The following is a 20,502-nucleotide window of genomic DNA, read 5'->3' on the forward strand; positions in this document are numbered from 1 at the left end:
CCTGGAGATGTATTCTGATGAATTCTGAACTCTGCTTTTTCATCACAAGGTGAGACATGAGCATTCTGTAAATGAGTCAGATGTTAAATTCATAGAATATCTCCAGGAAATGGCAATCAATGCACTGTCCAACTAATTTTGTGTGGGTATGTGTATAATCTTACTTTATGGTACCCAGGAAAGAAACCACCATCTGCACTGTTTGATGCATTCGACTCTGATGAACACTTATTAGTTGCACACATCTTGAGGTCTGTAACGCCCATACAGGGCTGGGCTCTAATTTCAACACAGCATGACCGTATTATTTTAATTGCTACTGCTGCCTGTCAGCTTAGTGTTGCCAAGAGATGTAATTATGTACAAACATTCATAGGATGCCAAAATGATTTATTCATGACCTGTTCTGTAACATCTCTTACATGCCTGATGATGTTTTAGTAAATGAAGGTCCCAGTGGGTGAGTGAGCTGTGTTGTGACCTGTAATGAAGCTGACACAGATGAAGCTTTTTCTCTCAGTCCCTGGTACGAATATCAGTGGATTCAGATAAACCATTTAAAATCGTGTGTGACTGTGTGTGTGTGTGTTTGTGGTTGCTGCTGTCCCCTGCTTCAGTTCAGTCTGGAGGATGACATCTGGAGGTCATTAACAGTCATTGCAACATTTTCTCATTCTCTCTAGCGCTCTGCAGAGGTGAACGCTCAGCAGTGAATTCAGTCATGTGAAAGTCACACCAACAGCAGTCAGTTTCAGTCATCAACTATCCATTTCTCACATGCAGCACCTCAACACACCTCTCGGGAGAGCAACATGGCTGCAGACGAGTCTAGATGGCACATGAAGTGGTTTAATATCATTTCATCAGGCAGTGTTCAATATGTAATCAAGTTCATTTTAAGACAAACATATTTATACATACATATAACAGGGTCAAGTGACCCTATTGTACTTAAATAATATTTTTCCACCACTACTAGTGTCACTGTAATATTTGTGTCCTGACATAGTTTCACACTGCTGTTTCCATTGTGTAAATGTTGCTTAATATTGCAGTATTATTGTAGTTGTGTGCTGTAAGGGACACTTCCAAACTTGTGTAAGCTATGTCCGGTAAAGCTGTCTATGCAAGAAGATTATTATATTATGGTGCCTAATCTTGAATGTAACACACCCAGGCACATGCAGGTGTGACTCGTCTTGCTGTAGATCACGTGGTTCTCATGATACGTTCAGGGGTCCATCCAGTTGAGTCTGTATCAGGAGCTCTTTTGAACTTGAACAGTACACACAATACTACAGTCACTTTGATAAAGATCCATTTATTTGATTTATGCAGTAGAGTCCCCTTTCACACCAGAAGCTGCCCATAACATCCAGAGTGTGATCTGCTGGTCACTGCAGCAGCTGAGGGTTAAGGGCCTTGCTCAGCAGTGATTCCACCACAACAAATGTATTTAGATTTCTGGTCATTAACACTCTTCTCTAGGCCAGTTGTTCCCAACCTGTCAGCCTTGTGATCCATAAAACAAAGCAATCACACATTGTCACCGGTTGTATGTGTCTACTAGTTGTAAACAGTATTGTGAAAAGTATTTTCCTCCTTGTTTTATCTAATTACTTTCTAAAGGTCTAGGAGATTAAACCAGAAACACAGCAAAGATGGCAAGAAAAATGTACAAACACTGCTTTAGGTGACCACTGTGCCTAAAAAAATATATATAAAATGTATTTTCTGTATCTGCTAATGATCTGCTAATTGTGTATCTCTAATATAAGAGCAATATAAAGCACAATGTAATCTCCTTTTAGTCCATTTGTTGTTTTTCTTCTTTGTTTATTTTAGAAATATGCAAGCAGAATCCTAAATGGGCAGATTTCCGACAGCAATTGAAAGCCTCACCTCCAACACAATCATTCCAACTGTGAATCAGCCCCTTTAAGAACCTCATGGGTGTGGAAAGGGGGAAGTTTTTAGTGAGTCCATGATCACGTCCCATTTAGCTTTGTGTTAGCCCTTTTGTAAAGAGGCGGGACTTAAGGATGTGTGTGATATCTCTGTTAAATAAAATACACATTCACTAACACATATCCAGTGTTTTAATAGCCCACTGCTGACTATACGAGTTCAGAAGTGCTTTCAAAGCAAGGTAAAAGGACAGAAGGAGCGTTCATTCAAGTGTGAAACATTTCGGAATGGTACGCGTCCAGCGGGATTCTAGCCGCTCTTCTCATCACGACACAGCAACAAGGAAAAAGTAGCAAAGAGGACCAGGATACAGTTGAATTACAAGTGAAACGGCGCGTCAAGGCGAGGAAAACGGGGAAGTGAGTCAAAACCGCCCTCCCCACTGTTCAGAGCTCTTCATATGCGAGCAGCGGCCGCCGCAGGCTCCCACGGACACCATGGTTCCTGCTCCCCTGTGCAGCCGCCTCAACCCAGGAGCAAGGAGCACTGTGCGATAGTCGAGCGTAGGCTGCGTGGCTCACTCAAACCAAGTCAGTGCTTCTATTGTCTGAAAGCCAGCGGTGTAGAAGATGGGGCATCCTCCTCTGGAGTTCAGTGACTGCTATCTGGACAGTCCGGAGTTCAGAGAGACTCTCAAGTGTTATGAGCAAGAACTGGAGAGGACGAGCAAATTTCTCAAAGAGTTGATAAAAGATGGCAACAGTGTGATCACTGCAATCAAAGGTAAGCTCTCACTTGAAGCTCTCACTTTTCTTGCGCGTTGCATGTGAATATGGTGGTGTGCTGAGGGCTGGACAGAGGATCAGCATCAGTGGGGCCTTTTTTTTAGGGCCTCCAGGATCAGTGTGGGTGGCTGGGAGAGGCACATTCAGGGAGGTGCTAGTGCTCCCATGGGAGAACACCAAACAGCTTTCTTAGAGGGCCCATTGATCTGGTGCAGATGTGCAGGATGACCTGCTCAGTTTGTCTCCAGACAGCACGAAAGCTTGTCATATGTGTGACTCTGTGTGTGGTGTGTCCTCTCTCTGCTGCTGGTTGTAGAGTGGGACCAGTCCCACTGATAGTGTGGAGCAGAGCCAATGACAGCAAGCAGTAGATGTGTATATTTGGGTCAGTGTGGCACCCATGAAGGAAAATAATTGGGGGTTGGGGGGTTGGGTGTGTGGGGTGTGCGAGGGGGGGGACACTGGTTGTTCTTTCTGACTCCCCAAGATACCATTCTGCTGTCCAAATCCGCATCGATGAGCTTTTCACCTCGCAAACAGTAAGTGTCATTGTAGGTGGTGTAGTAGTGCTGCAGAGTGTGCACTGTATATTCAGTTCAGATAATAGCCCCCGAGGTCACGAGTGCTGGCTGTTGGGGTAAACTGCACCAGGGGATATTCATGAAAGTCACATTTTTCCCAACGATCAGGACTCACTGCTCATGTACTGCAGAACTGTTTCACTTTAAACACTGATCTGCAGCCAGCTCTAAATGTGCTATGTTCCACGTTGCTCATTGTTTACAATAAAAGCTTTTATAAGGCACAGTTAGAGGAAGAATCTGGAGATGGAAAAATTTGTGAAACAATTGAAATCTTGAAAACAGAGGGATTTGAGAGGGGATTTAAAAATATGATACTAGATAAGGTAGCCAAGTTCTTTAGGCCTAATGCCCTACAGTATTGATTCTGACAGACTCTGTTTTGTTTTGATAATACAACCCAGACATAGCAGGGATAATATACTGCATAGACCGCATACTGGCTGCTGTTGTATTGCCGAACCCTGCCAAGGATGTCTTTGATACTTTAAACTTTCCTACCAGAGGAAAAAGGAAACCGCACAGTTGCAATAATCCTGGCTGCACTCAGGCTCATGAGAGTTGGGCTGAATTTAAAGAACCATAATAAATTGTGTATTGCATTTTTTATTTAGGTTATTCCTTGGCGGTACAGAAGTTTTCGCAGACTCTCAGCATGTTCCAGTTCGGCGTCATCGGCGACTCCCTGACAGATGATGAGATTAACATTGGTAAGATAATGTACACATGCTCCTTAACACATAGTTTATATCTACTGACTATTAGTCATGGTGATGAAGTGACTGTTGGAGAAACATTTCATGCCTTACTCCCTCACTGTTTACTAACTAATTAATAATATAATACATCACAATAAGCTGATGTAAAAAGGCTTCCCCTACTTGACCTCCAGTGGAGAGGAACATTTTTGGTAGCCTCTCAGTAATTCCTCACAATATGAGGAACCACAAGGAAAAAATGGTTTAGAAAAAACAAAAACCTCTGTCTGAGAGCTTAATGTGGGTTAGCAAGTTTCTTTTTTATTCCTTCTAAGTGCGCTTCCTGCGTCAGACGGTTAAGATAAGAATGTGCGAAGTCTTTATTCCGGTCATCATCTCCTTGTGTTTTCATCCCCAGCTCAGTCGTTCCAGGAGTTTGCTGGACTCCTGCAGGAAGTAGAGCACGACAGGATGATGCTGGTGGGTTATCAACTTCCTCCACGCTCTGACTCTGCATCCTATTTGACCCCCTATTAGATATCAGAACCACATTAACATATCCTACATTAGACCGTTTGGCAGACTGCTTCTGTTATGGATATCTAACTTTGTGTTCGTAATGATGCATCTGATGAATCCAAACATGTTCCCACAAGACACATCCACACACCTAGACGCTGCCTGTGTGAATATGTTGCCTTGTGCATGCTTGTTAAGACGAATGCTCCTAATTATTCTGCCATCTGTTCCCCTCTTGGGTTTTCTACTTCTCTTTTTGTTAACGGCTCTACTTTGCCTACATGTTGATGCATTTTCATGCTGTTTTTACCACTTACGCTGCTGCTGCTGCTGCTCACACACTCAATATGTTATTCTCTAGTGTTTAAATTAAACACATTTGCTTTATTTTCATTGTTTATATTGTTGTTTCATCAAGTTCTCAATCATATTTTACCTTTTACCAAGACAGATAAACTCAAAAAATATATAATCTTCTTTGTTGCATCATTCTGCTTTGCACTTCAAATAGTCATTCAGAGTAGAAGTTCCTGTCAGACAGGTTTTTCTGGGTACAGGTCTAATTTTAAGACCGGAGGTCATCTGGTAAACTCTCTTAAACAAGTTCTTGTCACACAGATAACCTATTTTATCTTCAAGCTACCAGTTCCACTGTGTGAGATTATGTCCCACATATGTCAGTACAGTATGTGTGTGTTTGTGTTCACCGCAATCACGCCTGCTCCATGTTTGTCTGTCTAGGTTCAGAACGCCTCCGATCTGCTCATTAAGCCGTTGGAGAAGTTCAGAAAGGATCAAATAGGAGTAACAAAAGTGAGTGTTTTTTAACTGATTCCTCTGCTCTGTAAGTGAACTGTGGCTCATTCCTGTGAACAGAAGTTAGTTCTTCCTTCCGCACTGGAACAATGCTCACAGTTCAATCTGTTTCTATGCATGGAGAGTCACATTATTATCTTCCTGTGCTACTTACACACACCAAACAGGATGTTATAAGTTACTTCTCCAAATCTATTTATGTGAGAACATTATACAACAATATGTAAGTATACTCTTCCTCCTTAATGTAGAAAAACTCTTTGTTGGAAGGTAGGCCGTGTGCTCCTTCAACAGCTTTTTATTTTGCTTTAAAAGTCATCCGGAAACTGATATATCCCTATATTCAGCAATATTCAGATTCTAGATGACTTAGAAAATGAATTCATATTAAAAACACATTAAAAAAATCTTATAATGTACAACTTATCTAACAGTGTTTCTGGATTGTTCCAATGACTCAATGTAGGAAACCACTGCAGCTCATTCAGCAAAAAGGATGTACTGGTTGAGAGGATCAGCATTTTATCCAAGCAGAAGTGGTATCATGTCCTTTACATTAAGAAATTACATGTGAGAGAACAACAGTGGAAGAGTTCAAAATATAATTTGCTAGAACAACCCACACCCCTTTCGGATGAACTCAAGTACCCCTTCATCAACACCACCCGCCATGTTTCACGTGATTATTTGAATTGATTTTAAATTCGATGTTAATGAACTACTTTAAGGTCAGTTTGGCCTAGTTTACAGTGGTAATACTGCCTCTTTGAGTGGCAAAGGCTGAATATTTCACAGTTGAGGCTATCCATTACGTGTAGTTTTATAGTTTTGCCACCATTTATCCAGTACTTAGTTAACTGTTTTAACTGTTCATCCACTTCGCTCTATCTTTTTTTAACCATTTGTCAAATACTTTTAGTTAACTATTCCCACCATTTATCAGTTACTATTTTAAACCATTTAAACTGTAATAGTTTGAAGTAGTTTATTTCCCTATTCATTCTTTTTTAACTGTTTAGATCCTTCTACTCACATGCTAACTAGTTTACACACTCAAATGCAACACATGGTGTTCAGATGTTGTAGCCGGCTCAATAAGAGGATGTCTTTTTAAAAAAACAGTTAAATATCCTGCTCTGTACATGTCTTTGCAATAATTCCTTAAAGTCCGTATCAAAAATGTTTTTAGTGTAAAAATATATATACATATATATAATCTTTCTGTCCTGCAGGAGAAGAAAAAGAAGTTTGAGAAAGACAGTGAAAAATATTACTCCCAGGTGGACAAACACCTGAATCTTTCCGCCAAGAAGAAAGAGAGTCAACTTCAAGAGGTAATGTACGGCGAGTATTCATTAGTGTTGGTGTATGAAAGCGACAAAGAGCCCGCTGCTTGAAATGTCCTTTTTATTTTGTCTTGCTACAGGCTGATGAACTCCTAGACAAAGAGCGAGTGAACTTCTACGAATCGTCAGTGGAGTATGTGTACCAGATTCATCAGGTGCAGGACAGGAAGAAGTTTGATGTGGTGGAGCCTGTGAGTGCTGCCTGTGGTCTCTCCGACTCTTCCTCTTTGCTACCACACCTAAGTAACAAGAGATTGAGGAAATGTATAGTGCACTTTAGACGGAAAAATTGACCATAGACTACAAAAAAAAAAAAAAAATCCAAGTAGTCAGGCATGAATTCTTTATGGCAGCTGCTCCTTTGTTTTGGCTCTTCTCGAGAGCAGTCTTAAGTATGTCTTTAATGCTTTGGTTGGACAGGTGCTGGCCTTTCTTCACAGCATTTTAACGCTCAACAACCTGACAGTGGAAATGACTCAGGACTTTATGCCTTACAAGCAAGAACTGCAGCTCAGCTTGCAGAACGTAAGTGGTTTTACTGGCCATGAATGATGCCATTAGTGAGATAATATCCTTTAATCGGACGTCTATAATATTCTGTGCCGTCTGGTTTTTGAATGCAGACAAGAAACCACTATGAGAGCACTCGTGAGGAGATGGAGGAACTGATGAAAAGAATGAAACACCCATCCCAGATCTGTAAAATGCACAGTTTTCTGCCAATGGAGGGTTATCTGTACTGCCAGGAGAAGTGTAAGTGCACTCAGTGTTTATACAGAAGCTTTGATACCTGCTTCAATTCTCTCTGACAAGGCCTGTCCTGTTTTTGTTTTGTTTTTTATCCGAACAGGGGCTTTAGGCGTGTCATGGGTCAAATATTATTGCAAGTATAACAAGGAGGGGAGACTGCTGATCATGGTGCCCTGTGAACAGAAGACCACAACTAAGCAGGTGCACCATTGCAAAGAAATATGCAACATCTGTGTCCCTGTAAAGCTCTGACATCTACAGTATTTATAGCCAGTTTACATCCTCAGAGTGCTTGATCTACTGTCATTGTCTCCCTCACCCCTCCCTCTCCACCACTTTTCCAACTTTGCCTCTTTCCCTGCAGGGCCCCACGCAGCTGACGCTGAAATCCTGCATCCGCCGGAAGACGGAGTCCATAGACAAGCGCTTTTGCTTTGACGTGGAGACGATCGAGAGGTTAGTGCATACAAATCTGAGAAAAAGAAACTGTGAGATGAGGCAACATGAAGGCCCTGTGGGATAAACAGGTGAACAGGTGGCTTACAAGGACAGAGTGTGAGGGCTAAATGGACTGTAGCCCAAACAATCCCTAAGCAACAGGGTGCGCGCTGGAAACAGATGGCAAACACCGTGATTTCAGGGGAAGGAACACAACAAGCTCATATTTATATAAGCAGGCCATTCAGTACAAAATGCATTTTAATGCATAAGAGACTTGAGCCATAGGCTGCTCTGTCATATTCAGGTTTCTTGAAATCTGTGGCAATACTTGGAGTGTCGACAGGGTCTTTTTAAAGGTTTAAAAGCTGCTTGAATTATGCATTAAGTGCTTTAAAGTGTCTCTGAATGTTGAGCAACTAATTTGTGCCAGTGTGTGAACTGAACAACAACATAATGAGGAGTTAGATGTTTGATAAACTGAAGGTGGCAGTGCTGTCTAGTGTAGAAGATAACATTGTCTGTTCAAGCAAGCCATTCGCCCCTGAAATGCTCCCAGTGCCAGGGCCTGACCCTGACCTTTGACTGAATACTCCTACAGAGCTTACATATTCCTTATGCTCTTAACACCCAGATCATTTGTTTGCTGAAAGTGTCCTCGTTCCAGTTTGGATGATGGAAAAGGAGTACAGTTTTAGGTACAAGAGAATCAGAACAAATCAGGAAAAGCATTCAATCATAGAAACTAATTTGGATCAAATTTTGCCAAACATGGCTCCTATAGATATCAGGGTTATCTATTTAACTGTTAAAGTTGACAGAAAAGTTGTTTTCTGAGAGTCTTTTTGAGGTTTTTATAGTTAGTTGATGAATGCAGTTGGCAGAAAGAGCTTTAAACTCGTAGCACAGTTGTCTTGGTTAACAATTGATCCAGTAGCCTACAAGCTGCAAAATTTGGCACCAGATTTTGTTGCTTCTGTAGTAGACAGATTGCCACAATGGAATTTCATCATCTCTTTATGCTTATCTTATTCGTCTCCATTCATACCTCCCATCATTACCACGCAGGATTTAATCAGTTCACTTCAAAGACACTTTAAGTGCTTGTTATTGTGGTGTTCTTCTTTTTTTGTCTCCCCCTGTTTTTGCTTGAAAGATTTGTGTAAGAGTTTGAACGGCGGGCTGAAAGTTCACAATGGTGGGATACTGTAGCACTACATCCTGTGACTGAATTATTTAATTGCAACATTTGCCTCTTTAATGGCACTGTTACTGTTTCCATAGAAACACACCCGTCACTTTCCAGGCTCTTTCGGAGGGAGACAGGAAGTTGTGGATGGAGGCCATGGATGGAAAAGAGCCTGTGAGTTCATTTCTCCTCTCATCTCATTGAGAATTATTTTTCCCCTATCTAATATGGAGTCAGCTACCGAAGAGGGTGTTGACATGGCCACTGGTTACTGTGCGGATACATAAAACGCCAGGTCCCCAATCTGCATGTCGGAGTCTCTAAAGCTGTATTTTTCCTCCTTTTTTTTATGAATAAAATCTCCTTAAATTTTGGCAGCAGTTGTTAATTAAATGTGATTAATCACAACCTTTTATCTCAAGAAGCTACAGTTATCAAGATGTGGTTTATAGCTTCTTAATTGGATTACATAAATTTTTATCTTCACAAAATCAGTCTGTTAAACCCTGATTGAAAACAAATGAGAGGGTTTGTTTGGAAACATATAATGGCACGTGACGGCTCACATTTGACATCTGTAAAGCACTGCCGGATGTATGCATGGCTGACCTCATTATGCTCTCTGTATTACAAATGTGTGAGAGATGTTATGAAGTTTGTAGGCTAATTAAGCCTCAGTGTGTGACTAAATGATGGCACTTGGTTACTCTAAATAGCCCCTTCACACCATTAGTGATTTTATTTTTGCTCTTGTAATCATGTTTGGGTATTAGGGTTCGCACCTGTTGTCTGTCTCTGTGTTCAGCAGTTTTGATGCCATGTAACACCAAATTGCCGTACAAGCAAGTAAAATATTTACAACATTTTAAATTCCTCTTTCGGTTGAAGCTTGAAACAGTATTAACTTAATTAACACTAATAGTGTTAGCTATCAGTTGTTCAGGTTTAGCAGCAGATGTCGTGTGAGTTGTGAATAAAACAAATAAACTGTCACTGAGGATGTGAAAATAACAGAAGGCACATTTTTCAGTGACCTCTTCCTGTGAAACTTCCTTAATGACTTCTGTATAGCGTGCATGTTTCGCAAGAGCTTATCCACCCACTTTGCCCAAATATTCTCAAGCAAAGATCCACAGCACTGCGCTGCTGCCAGGTCTGCAGACTCTCTGAGCTTTCAGTCCGGACAAGCATCAGCTCTGTGGTGTTCTGTCAGAATAATCTTTTGTGTCACATAAACGGTGTCGACATTATTACGCTCTGTGTGAAATTTAGCCATTTTGGATAGCTGAAATATAAGGTGCAGCACTGCTTCTTCCCCGCAGTCATATGGACACTTTATAGTAGTGTATATGGACCTCTCCGTAGTGCAAAATGTCTATGCATACTGTAATGTGTTTCAACATTGGGATGTTTCTATGCATCTTTTGAAACTACCTCATACTCTTCTGTCTTATTGTTAGTCTCTTGAGCCCAGAACCAATAGTTCCTGTTTGAAGCCACAATTGCTGTGTTTTTTAACCATTCATGTTACCTCTGCTTGCTTTCTTGCCATTACATTTTAGCTTGTAACTGATAGATGTATTAGCGTGCTGAGTTCAGGTTGATACTGAAACAAAATATTACAGCAAAGCTTTTTTTTAAATTATATTTTCAGTTTTTTCATTCTAATATTTATCAAATAAAAATAAAAAAGGTACTTTCATAGTTTCAGAACCAGTAACTTACAGTATTGACAAGCTTAAACAAGTAGTTAATCAAGAAATGTAATCGGCAGTAGTAATTTCAAGTAATTTTTTTAGAAAAACTGACAAATATAGATGGATTTCAGCTTCTCACACACACATTTGCCATAATTTCAGAAGTTTTGTGCCCATAATAAACATCCCCAGCAGCTCTTAAAATTACATCAGGCTGACGCGTCTGATGGTTTCCACAGGCAGCCAACGGGTTCATTACAGTTCTAGTTCAAGTCTCTCTTTTGCCAAATTTGTCACATCTCCAAACCATGAAGTGGTAGACATGTATGAACCTGCGTGCCAAAGGGACAAATGCACCACTACACTTACAAGCCCCCTTTTGTGCACTTTCCACTGCAAGTTAAGACTATTTGGCATTACAGTGTAGGAAAAAAGAGAAGAATGCTTACATGATCATCTCCAAATTTGCCTGAGCAATAGCACATTGTGGCCATTTCATTTTCATTTTTAGCCACTGAAATAAAATAAAAAAATCATTCAAATATTGGGAAGCTGTCTGTAATTCCTTTTTCTGATGGTAGCTTCATTATCTTTGCATCCACAGGTCAGATTTCTCCGTTCTGAAACTATCACATGATCTGATTTTCATATTTTGAATTAACTCATTGCCAAAATACAAAATGTTAAGTAATTTCCTCCCAAAACAAAGCAGAGAATAAAGTAGTCACTGGTCTATTCTCAGGTCTAAATGAATAACGGGGCGAGACAGTGATATTTCACACTTCAACAGCCTGTGACAACAAATCCCCAGAACAAACACCCTGCTGAGGAGTCCTTGAACAAGACTCTACTGTCTCCAGCTGCTCTGAGGCTGGCCCTGACCTCTGACGTCCATTACTGGGGAGGGCAACAGAGTTAAAAAAACAAAAAAAAACAAACACAAAACAAAATCAGTTATTCTGGGCGAAGAATTAGACAAAGCTTTGATATAAAAACTAGCACATCTGACAGTGTCTGACTGGTCTGGTTTGATGTCCCAGGTGTGAGTTACTGGGGAATATTATCAAGAATTCTTTTCATTTCTTTGCTTGTTTTTAATTCAGGAATCTTTCCTTTTTTCCCCACCAGTTAACATGACCCACATTCTGTCTCTTTGCCCTTTTTCTCTCTCTGTTTCCATTATTATTTTTTTATGTAATTTGAATCTGCTCATTAGGTAAACTGGAGTATTGTGCCAGCAGTGCCATAACAATCTAGGAAACTATAACTGTATCCAGGAAGTTGGTTTCAGTGAAGTAGCATTGTAGCCTCCTGCCATCATTAAGTGTTTTTTTTTCTCTCTCATTTTTCAGTTTTAAGAAAGACGTTTTCAGTAATCAAGCTGAAATATCCAAGGCCAGTCCCAGATTTTTCCATGTTTCACAATCCTCAATTTCATTTTACATTTTGTTTTTTTCATTTCAGATTTATCATTCCCCAATTCACAAGCAAGCTGAAAGTAAGTTGTTCATCATGACCTCAAAGTCCTAAGTTGTGATGTTAATGTTATGAGCTCACTGTGATGTCTCACTTTACATTTCATGTCACTGAATGTGTCTGTAATCATGTTTTAGTCTTGTCTAAAAATGATTGCTTGCTGTTAAATCTGCTCAGTTTTTCTGCCTTTTCTTACGTCCACAGTGGAACTGAATGAAATTGGATTCAAGTTTGTTCGAAAGTGCATCAACTACATTGAAACAAAAGGTAAAGGGTCTCATTAGAGGTTTATCCCAGCTGCCTTTTAGTTCAGTTTGTTGCCCTGAGGGGGGCGTAGTTGAGTCATAGGTTACATGTTGATGCCACACCTGCAGGCTGCTCTTAGGGGAAAAGTGCCCTTATTACGATACTAGAAGCCTGAAATAATAGTCTGTTTCAGATTGTGCAGAACATTAACCCTCACACTATTTACACACTATTTACTACACTTCACGTCTGATTTCTTTTTTTTTTTTTTTTTAAGAGAGACTTTTGACTATTATTTCTTTAACTAAACCGCCTCTCTGCATGCATGCTAAAACTTTAAAGCCTAATATCGCAAACCTCACTCTTAAAGTCAGATGTAACCTTTCTGGTCACAATATGTGTCTCCACTTGGGTGATTCATCTTACAAGAATGGAATTAAACACTCAGCCCATAATAAACATGTAACTTGACTCATGATCCGAGCATAGGGCGCTGTTCGGTTTCAAACTAAGTGGTTCAATAAAACGTTTATAATCAAGCAAGAACATCTGTATCTTCCTGCTGGCTCGTCCACACTCTGAAGAGACGCATGTGGTACATATCCACTGCTCTGTATTTGTCCAGATTACACTCCCCTTTTCTTATTCTACCTCCCCATCTCCTCTTTCCAGGAGTCAGTCAAGAAGGAGTGTACAGAACCGTTGGCAGCAACATCCAAGTGCAGAAGCTTTTAAATGCCTTCTTTGGTAAGAAAATAAGCCTGTGAACACCTTCTACATCTGCACGCTCACTGTGTGTGTTCATTGCTACCTACCTCACACCTTACCTTACCTTACCTTACAACATAACAGGTTTTGCAACATATGTGAAGCTTGTGTGTATAATTGACGAGGAAATGTCAGCAGGTCGCTGACTCATGGTGCTCCTGGATCAAATGACCATGCATGATGTGAAAGGTGTTGCTTATAGAGAATCATCACTCGACTGTTCCCTTCAGCTCAACTGAGCTTTTCTTTTAACTCGTTTTAGCAGTTTAAGAGCTTTATAAGATATTCTAGATATTCCTCCCAAAACGGAGCTAAAAGAGAGTGAATATTAAACTTACCAGGTGGACTGTTAAAGTTGCTCCATATCTGTTTGATGTGTAAATTGGCAAATGGCAACTGCTAACAAGTCTGCCATATATACTTTAAAGGTGTTAGATAATATGTCAGTGTTTTTACAGCTTGTTTTTTCTGCCCTCAATTGGTGAAAAACTTTTGTCACAGGTGGAAAAGCACAGGTATTAGTAATAACATTAACTATGTTCTGTTCAATTTTCCCAGTAAGCTGTGGCAGTGAGCCAGCATTAACAATAAAAATAGTTTATTTTAACCATTTTTGCAATTACTGTAACCCTAATGACGTATTTAAATATCACTACAGTGTGGTCAATCAAGGTGCTAATTTCAGATGGTTTTCAGTTCATGTTTTTACATGGAATTAAACATAATTGTTGTTATTTTTATTTTTTTATTTGTCCCATAGACCCTACAAACCCAGGAGATGTGGATCTCCACAGCAGCGATGGGGACATTAAAACCATCACAAGTGCATTGAAGTTTTATCTAAGGTATGTTTGTGTGTGAGTGGACACATGAGAGTAGAGACATTCATTAGTGGAAAATACTGTATAACAGCATATAGTTCCAGATCTAGGCTGTTGTTTGCTGTTGTTATTGTCAAATCTGAGTGAACGTTGTTCAATTTGTCTCTAGGATGCATTAAATAAAAGTATAATATAATAATGAATTAACTATTAAATAGTCTTTAAGTGGTCACGAGACTCATTTGAAACTTTTCCTATTCCAAAACTCAGCTTGATCGTCTCTGATGTGTTTGAGTAGATCTGGATCCAGATACACATTAAAGCACATTAATTCAGCCTCGACAGAAGTTTCCCTCTCTGAGTGCTTTCTAGTATAATTGTGTAACGTGGGAGTGCAGCTTTTTATTTTTCTTGTGTTTGATGTGTTGAGATATATTACATAGACTGCGGTCCTGCACTCGTTTACTGGTGGCTGTATTTACCTACAGGAGCTTGTCTGAACCTCTGATGACCTACAGCCTACACAGAGACCTCATTTGTGCTGCAAGTAAGATGTGTTTTGAAAACTATCCAGCCCTAAAATTAGGGAATTTTGTTTGTGTGTTAATGTTTTTGAAATCCAAAGGTGTGCCACGACATTCTCTTGCAAACACACATGGCATTAGAAAGGTTGCAAGTTGATATTCGCCGTTAGCATGCAACAGGGAGCCTAAATGTTGTCTTTTGTCAGATTTGAGCTTAAGTTATACATTTTCTCAGTTTAACAGCCTGTTGGGTATATAGTATATAAAGTATAAGATGGATTCCGATACAAAAAAGAAGAAAAAAAGATGCATTCGTACATTAATACAACGCGGGCTGCAGGTTCAGCAGTTGAACAGCCAGCACAGGGTCAGTCTTAGATAAATCTGAGTCCTCTGTTTGTTTTTATCTGTCACGCAACATTATTGTAAAACAGAGAAGACAACGAGTTTAATAGGCTTAGCCTCATTCTGTCAGGATGTTACAATAAGACAACGGGTGGCTTCAGTTTCCTGGAAATGTCATTCAGTAGTTGAATACTGTTTGTTTTGGAGACTTTCTTCTTAGTTAGTTAGTCTCATGTCACTGCAGTGTGTGGCTGTGCACATTTCTATGCACTTTATATAAATGAATACATATGAAGGTTTAGTAGTTTTCTTACCTACCTTATTTACACTGAAAGAAATATCAGAGATTTTTATTCTCAAGCTGGTATCTTGTACAATATGCTTACGATTTAGGTCTACTGATGCAGCAGCTTAACTGTCCTCATTTCATTACCTTTATATATGCCGTTCTTTCAAATTCTTCCACTATATAACTTTGTGCTATCTGTGCCTCACAGAGTCCGATAATCTGGACTTTCGTCTGAGTGAAATTCATTCACTTACCTACAAACTGCCAGAGAAGAATCGGGAGATGTTGGAGATGCTTATTAAACACCTGGTCAAGTATGTGCTGGCAAATGTTATTGTGATTTACTTATGTTACTGCGCCTACGGGACCTTTTGCTTTGCCCACTTTCTGTAATGAGCTGAGTTAATGTGTCACTGCCCAGTTACATTTTATACAACCCAACTTGATGTTTGTTGACAGCGTGTGCAGTCATAGTGAAGAGAACCTGATGACTCCTTCAAACATGGCTGTTATCTTTGGACCCACACTGATGAGAGCAAAGGAGGAGACTGTGGCCGCCATGTTGGATATCAAGTTCCAAAACATTGTTGTTGAGATTCTGATTGAAGACTACAAAAAGGTACGTTTTCAGAGTAGGCAGCCTTTAAAATAAAATAAAAATAATAAAAATGTCATGTGATAGCATTTTATACCACTTAAAGGAATGGAATAGTTTAACATTTTGGAAAATATACTTATTTGCATCTTGTGAAGAGTTTTCGTACCTAGCTACTGACAGTGGGCGGCTAACTTAGCTTAGCATAAAAACTGGAAACAGCCTGGTTCTGTCTAAAGGTAGCAAAATCCACCTACAAGCACCTCTTTAGCTCAATAACCAACACGTTTAGTCTTATTTGTTTAATCCATACAAAGAGCAACAATGGGGCGTTGTGTGCCCAACTATTGTGGCCTGGACCAGTTGGTTTAATGAGATACGAGAGCATTGGACAAAGCAAGGCTAGCTGTTTGCCCAGTCTTTATGCTAAGCTAAGATAGCTGGCTGCTGTAGCTTCATACTTCTTACTGTGTGCAGCAGGGGCTTTGGTTTGTACTCAGTTGGTATTTGTACCATTTTGATTTCACATTACATCCATTACATCGTTCTGTAAAAAACAGCAGTAATTAGTTTTTTCTGTATTTTTTGTGTCACAGTAACTTTTTTTTTGTGATCACAGATCTTCAGTTATATGCCAGAGGACAGCACCGCCCCACCTGTCCCTCCTCCGCGGATCACCCCGAGAAAGCGGCAACCCATCACGATCTCCAAGCGACCACCTCGTGTTTTTCAAGCTCTTAGTCATGAGCACTATCAGCACACAGAGAGTAATTATTAGCCTCCCTTGGCCTGATTGTAATCGTCATCCTCATCATTATCCCATCCTGTCTGTCCTGAATGTACAGTAGATTATTTTAAATGTTTTGTTTTATATTTCAGAAAGATTTGTACCAAGCCTGCAGGGTCATTTATTAATATTTTCTGAAGTACATCAAATTTTGATTTATAATAGTGTATGTATATTAATTACCATTCCAAACAATTACTACATATTTCTAAACATGGAATCATTAATTTGTCTGTGAATGTCAAAATTTATTTACTGTCTTGTTTTATCCTTAATTGGCTTATCGTATATTGTTCATAGGAAGTCCCTCTGGTGCTTTTATATTTCAAGTTCAAATAAACTTATCTACTCTACATTTTTTATTCCACATTAGTCTTTTTTTTTTCAATGCCTCTAGCTAAATCATGTAATTTCCTGTCTGTTTAAACCCCTCATTAAGTGGGTGTGACTCCATCCTCTCATACACTGTGGCAGAGAAATTCGGAGCACCTGCTGCTTGTCCTCCCTGTGTTGTGTGATATTTAACTACTCTTAACTTACTACTTGGTGTAGTCAAATAACCAGCTCTGCATGATTAATCCAAACCTTGTAATGTGCTGTGAATTCATTAACAAATACTTGCTTGCTTGGTCTTATACCAAGTGCTGTGCCGGTTGTTGTATTACCAATTAAATTAGTTTTAGACATTCTTTTACACTAAATTCTTATGGGTTTTTTTTTTAAATCTTGCTCATTGAAGATAATTTGTATTATTTCATAGAGTAAACATTTACATGTGACTGAGACCTTGGGTTATTGTACTTGGACAACATTACATTCTTTAACTCAGTGTGCAGCTTTAGCTGTCGAGTCCACCCCAAGTTGCCAGTACCTTGCATTAATCGCTATGTTTGCTTCTTTGTAACAGATGGCCAGAACGACAGCTCTGTCCTGGACGGGGAAGTCTCACCGAGCCCCGTTCCCCTGCAGCGGACAAAACCTGTAAGCTCTGCACCTCTCGTTCCAAGAGAACCTCCTCCGAGACAACCATTAATACGCAGACCAACTAGCCGTCAGGACAGACAGTCAGACTCTGATGTTGGCAAGATAGACGATACGAGGCAAAGGCCAGATTCTTCTGCTGCAAATGGGGAGTCTGGAGTTTATGTGAGCAGAGTACCATCCTTCCAGAACAGGAGACCACCTCCAAAAGGCACATCAGCCAACAGAGAAGGTACAGTGAAACCTCTGTTTGTGTAGCTTAACCTTCCTTAAATCCTGTTTGTTTATAACTAGTAAAAAAAAAACTCTTTTAGGTTTTATATGATTTTAAAAAGTGAGGACCAATGGAGCTATAGTGTAATGTAAAAACGGGGTCTGCAGGGGTCTTAAAAAGTCTAAAATCTAACTTGTAGAAACCTGCAGAAACCCTGTAAAAAGCAAACTTGTGATGTATGGGTTAGATATGTGGGGACATAAAAAAAGAAAATGCCAGCCTGCTGCATCTACTCATCCAAATTTCATCCTTTTTTCCTGTTTATTTGTTTTTTTTGGTTGTTGTTTTGTTGCAGTAGAGGTAATAGTAGTGCCAGTTGTGTTGCTCTTTATCACACTGGCTGCAACATGTCCAGCTGCGGTATCTGTGTTTTTAGTTAGTTATTAGTCCTCTGTAATTGGTTTTTCACCATTTCATTTATTTATTTTTATTATTAATGGTTAATTAAATGAGTGTTATGTAAGAATTTATGGCTGTTGATTAAGCAGTCACCGTTAGAACTTGGTTGCACACGGCAAGTCTGCTGATTTAAAGGTTTCTTATTGAGTTATTTAAATAGGTACCTAAGTAGGAAGACAGAACCCAGAAGATCCATGTTGTAGTGTACATCAAAATATGTTCCCTGACCCATCACAGCATTTAGTCTGTATTGTTTTTTTGTTGTTTTTCAGGAGATTCTGATGGTCTGGTCAGAACAAGGTCCACGGAGAAACATGCCATTTGTAGACCCCCTGTCAGACCTCCTGAGCCCCCCTCCAGATTCCCCACCCCACAAAAGACCCCGAGTGCAGCCAGTAGCGAAGGCACAGCCACATCCTAGTAAGTGCTTTTCAGAGATCCAAAAGTCTGTCCCCACCTTTTTATGGATACTATTAGATATGCAAATGCGAACAGGGTCAGAAGGTCCAATAAATGTTCAATTACTGGATCTTCTGTTTTTATTGTTAAGAACAGTAGAACTCACAGTTTAAGCAACCTTGAAAGGACTTGCCAATTCCAGTGTGTCAAAATGAGCAGCCTTCAAGAATGGACACGTTGCCTGGTTTGCTGATATCAGGGTCACATTTTGACATGAACACAATGAAACCTCAGATCCAACCTATCGATACTATAATGATGGTGTCATCATGATGTTGCGACATGAATGAATACGGAAGCTAGATTTTAGATTCTGTCATCTCAAGATGTGTAAAAGGGCTATAATCAGTATTACTGTATAAACAATGGACTACTAGTATGTGAAAGTGGGCGTCGTATTGAAGAACCAACGGAAAATTATCACCCGACTCTGCAGTTCATCTTTTAGAGCATTTTAGTGTCTCTCAGCTCATTTTTTTGGTTTTTACGATCCACAACCAAAGTTTTTACCTACACTTGTGTCTGCTGCCTTGTAAAAGGTCTATAAAACAACATGGCTGCTCTTGGTTTTCGTGGATACACATGAATGTAACACCCAGATACGTACCATTTACGTAGAGAGTGGAGCATTAAAAAAGGTACTCTGTAACAAATGATACGTGCTGACTTTTGGATCACAAAGGAAGAATCTTTTATACTAACATGTCAGTTTTCTTCCTTTTCTGCAGTGTTGCCTCTAAAACAAAGTTTTTTGAGAATGCCTCCAAGTAAGTTGGCAGGTATGTAAAAGCATTTTTTCTCCTTTACTTTTGTTCCGGACACTAATCAGATATGCATGTGTTTAATAGTACAGTAGATGAAAGTTAATAAAACCACAACAGAAGTTGAATATAATTAGAATGGCTATCATATGTAACAGCAGCAACTCAGTAACTTAATAATTGTTATTATAAAAAGTCAACTATTGACCATAATTCGGATTTGATGCTGTTTGTCACTATAAATCATTCCCATTCAGAGCCCACAAACAAAAATACGAGTGTTAAATGCCCACCTACACACACAAACACACACACCACACACACACACACACACAACACACAACACACACCACACCACACACACACTTAGTTGTTGTATGCTGGATGGCTGATTCTATTCTTACATTAGCTCTCTTGTTTTGGCTAATGTTAGACTCACTGATGATAGGTATAGAGGTGGAAACACACACGCCGCGACGCACGCACGCACACACACACACCACACACATCACACACACACACACACAACACCCATCACACACGCCGAGGTCCACACACACACACACACATGTCTGCTCTTTTATGATGTGGATGGTCGCTGCCCTCCCTGCACAGGCAGTGATGAGGCTATAAATGAAGAATGCCTGAGTGGGAAGAGTTTGTGGGAGTTTTATCAAAGAGAGTTTATCTCTTTCTTTATTGTAATCTCCAGTTTATCTTAACATGTCCAAAAGGGAGGTTGTGCTGATGTATAAAGCTCTCCTTTGGGCTTTGATTGTTATCCCACAGCTTAAGAAGTTTGACCTTCTGAACAGACTGAATAATATGAATATGGTGTAGATAGATTTAGATCTAACAATTAGTTTAGCCCTCTGAGGATCATTACAGGTGGCTGTACAATGGTAACAATCAAGATAACTTTAGTAACATTTGCTCCAATCCGCCAGGCATTTGCCTCACATTCTGACCTGTTTGCAGTCAGACATTCCTATAATGTATTTTATACAGTCTGACAGAAATCGCAGTCAATATTTTATTAGACCCATCTCA

The 20,502-nt window shown here is 39.7% G+C and overlaps 1 protein-coding gene across 1 annotated transcript in view; it reads left to right on the top strand.

Moving 5' to 3' along the window:
* The first annotated feature begins 2,171 nt into the window (after window positions 1-2,171).
* LOC118331957 (oligophrenin-1-like) overlaps window positions 2,172-20,502 on the top strand; it is a 20,597-nt gene continuing 2,266 nt past the window's right edge. The window contains exons 1-22 of the mRNA XM_035667061.1: window positions 2,172-2,691; window positions 3,889-3,984; window positions 4,391-4,452; window positions 5,233-5,304; window positions 6,540-6,641; window positions 6,734-6,844; window positions 7,074-7,178; window positions 7,277-7,406; window positions 7,504-7,604; window positions 7,768-7,859; window positions 9,126-9,204; window positions 12,192-12,225; window positions 12,408-12,470; window positions 13,122-13,196; window positions 13,978-14,062; window positions 14,527-14,585; window positions 15,405-15,510; window positions 15,656-15,815; window positions 16,411-16,558; window positions 17,486-17,791; window positions 18,505-18,652; window positions 19,420-19,470. Of these exons, the coding sequence (XP_035522954.1) occupies window positions 2,538-2,691; window positions 3,889-3,984; window positions 4,391-4,452; window positions 5,233-5,304; window positions 6,540-6,641; window positions 6,734-6,844; window positions 7,074-7,178; window positions 7,277-7,406; window positions 7,504-7,604; window positions 7,768-7,859; window positions 9,126-9,204; window positions 12,192-12,225; window positions 12,408-12,470; window positions 13,122-13,196; window positions 13,978-14,062; window positions 14,527-14,585; window positions 15,405-15,510; window positions 15,656-15,815; window positions 16,411-16,558; window positions 17,486-17,791; window positions 18,505-18,652; window positions 19,420-19,462 (2,331 nt within the window). The 5' untranslated portion in view covers window positions 2,172-2,537 and the 3' untranslated portion in view covers window positions 19,463-19,470. The remainder of the gene's footprint in view (window positions 2,692-3,888; window positions 3,985-4,390; window positions 4,453-5,232; window positions 5,305-6,539; window positions 6,642-6,733; window positions 6,845-7,073; window positions 7,179-7,276; window positions 7,407-7,503; window positions 7,605-7,767; window positions 7,860-9,125; window positions 9,205-12,191; window positions 12,226-12,407; window positions 12,471-13,121; window positions 13,197-13,977; window positions 14,063-14,526; window positions 14,586-15,404; window positions 15,511-15,655; window positions 15,816-16,410; window positions 16,559-17,485; window positions 17,792-18,504; window positions 18,653-19,419; window positions 19,471-20,502) is intronic.

Source organism: Morone saxatilis, unplaced genomic scaffold (genome assembly GCF_004916995.1).
Source record: "Morone saxatilis isolate NCDOM2014 unplaced genomic scaffold, NCSU_SB_2.0 Contig20, whole genome shotgun sequence".
Taxonomy (NCBI): domain Eukaryota; kingdom Metazoa; phylum Chordata; class Actinopteri; family Moronidae; genus Morone; species Morone saxatilis.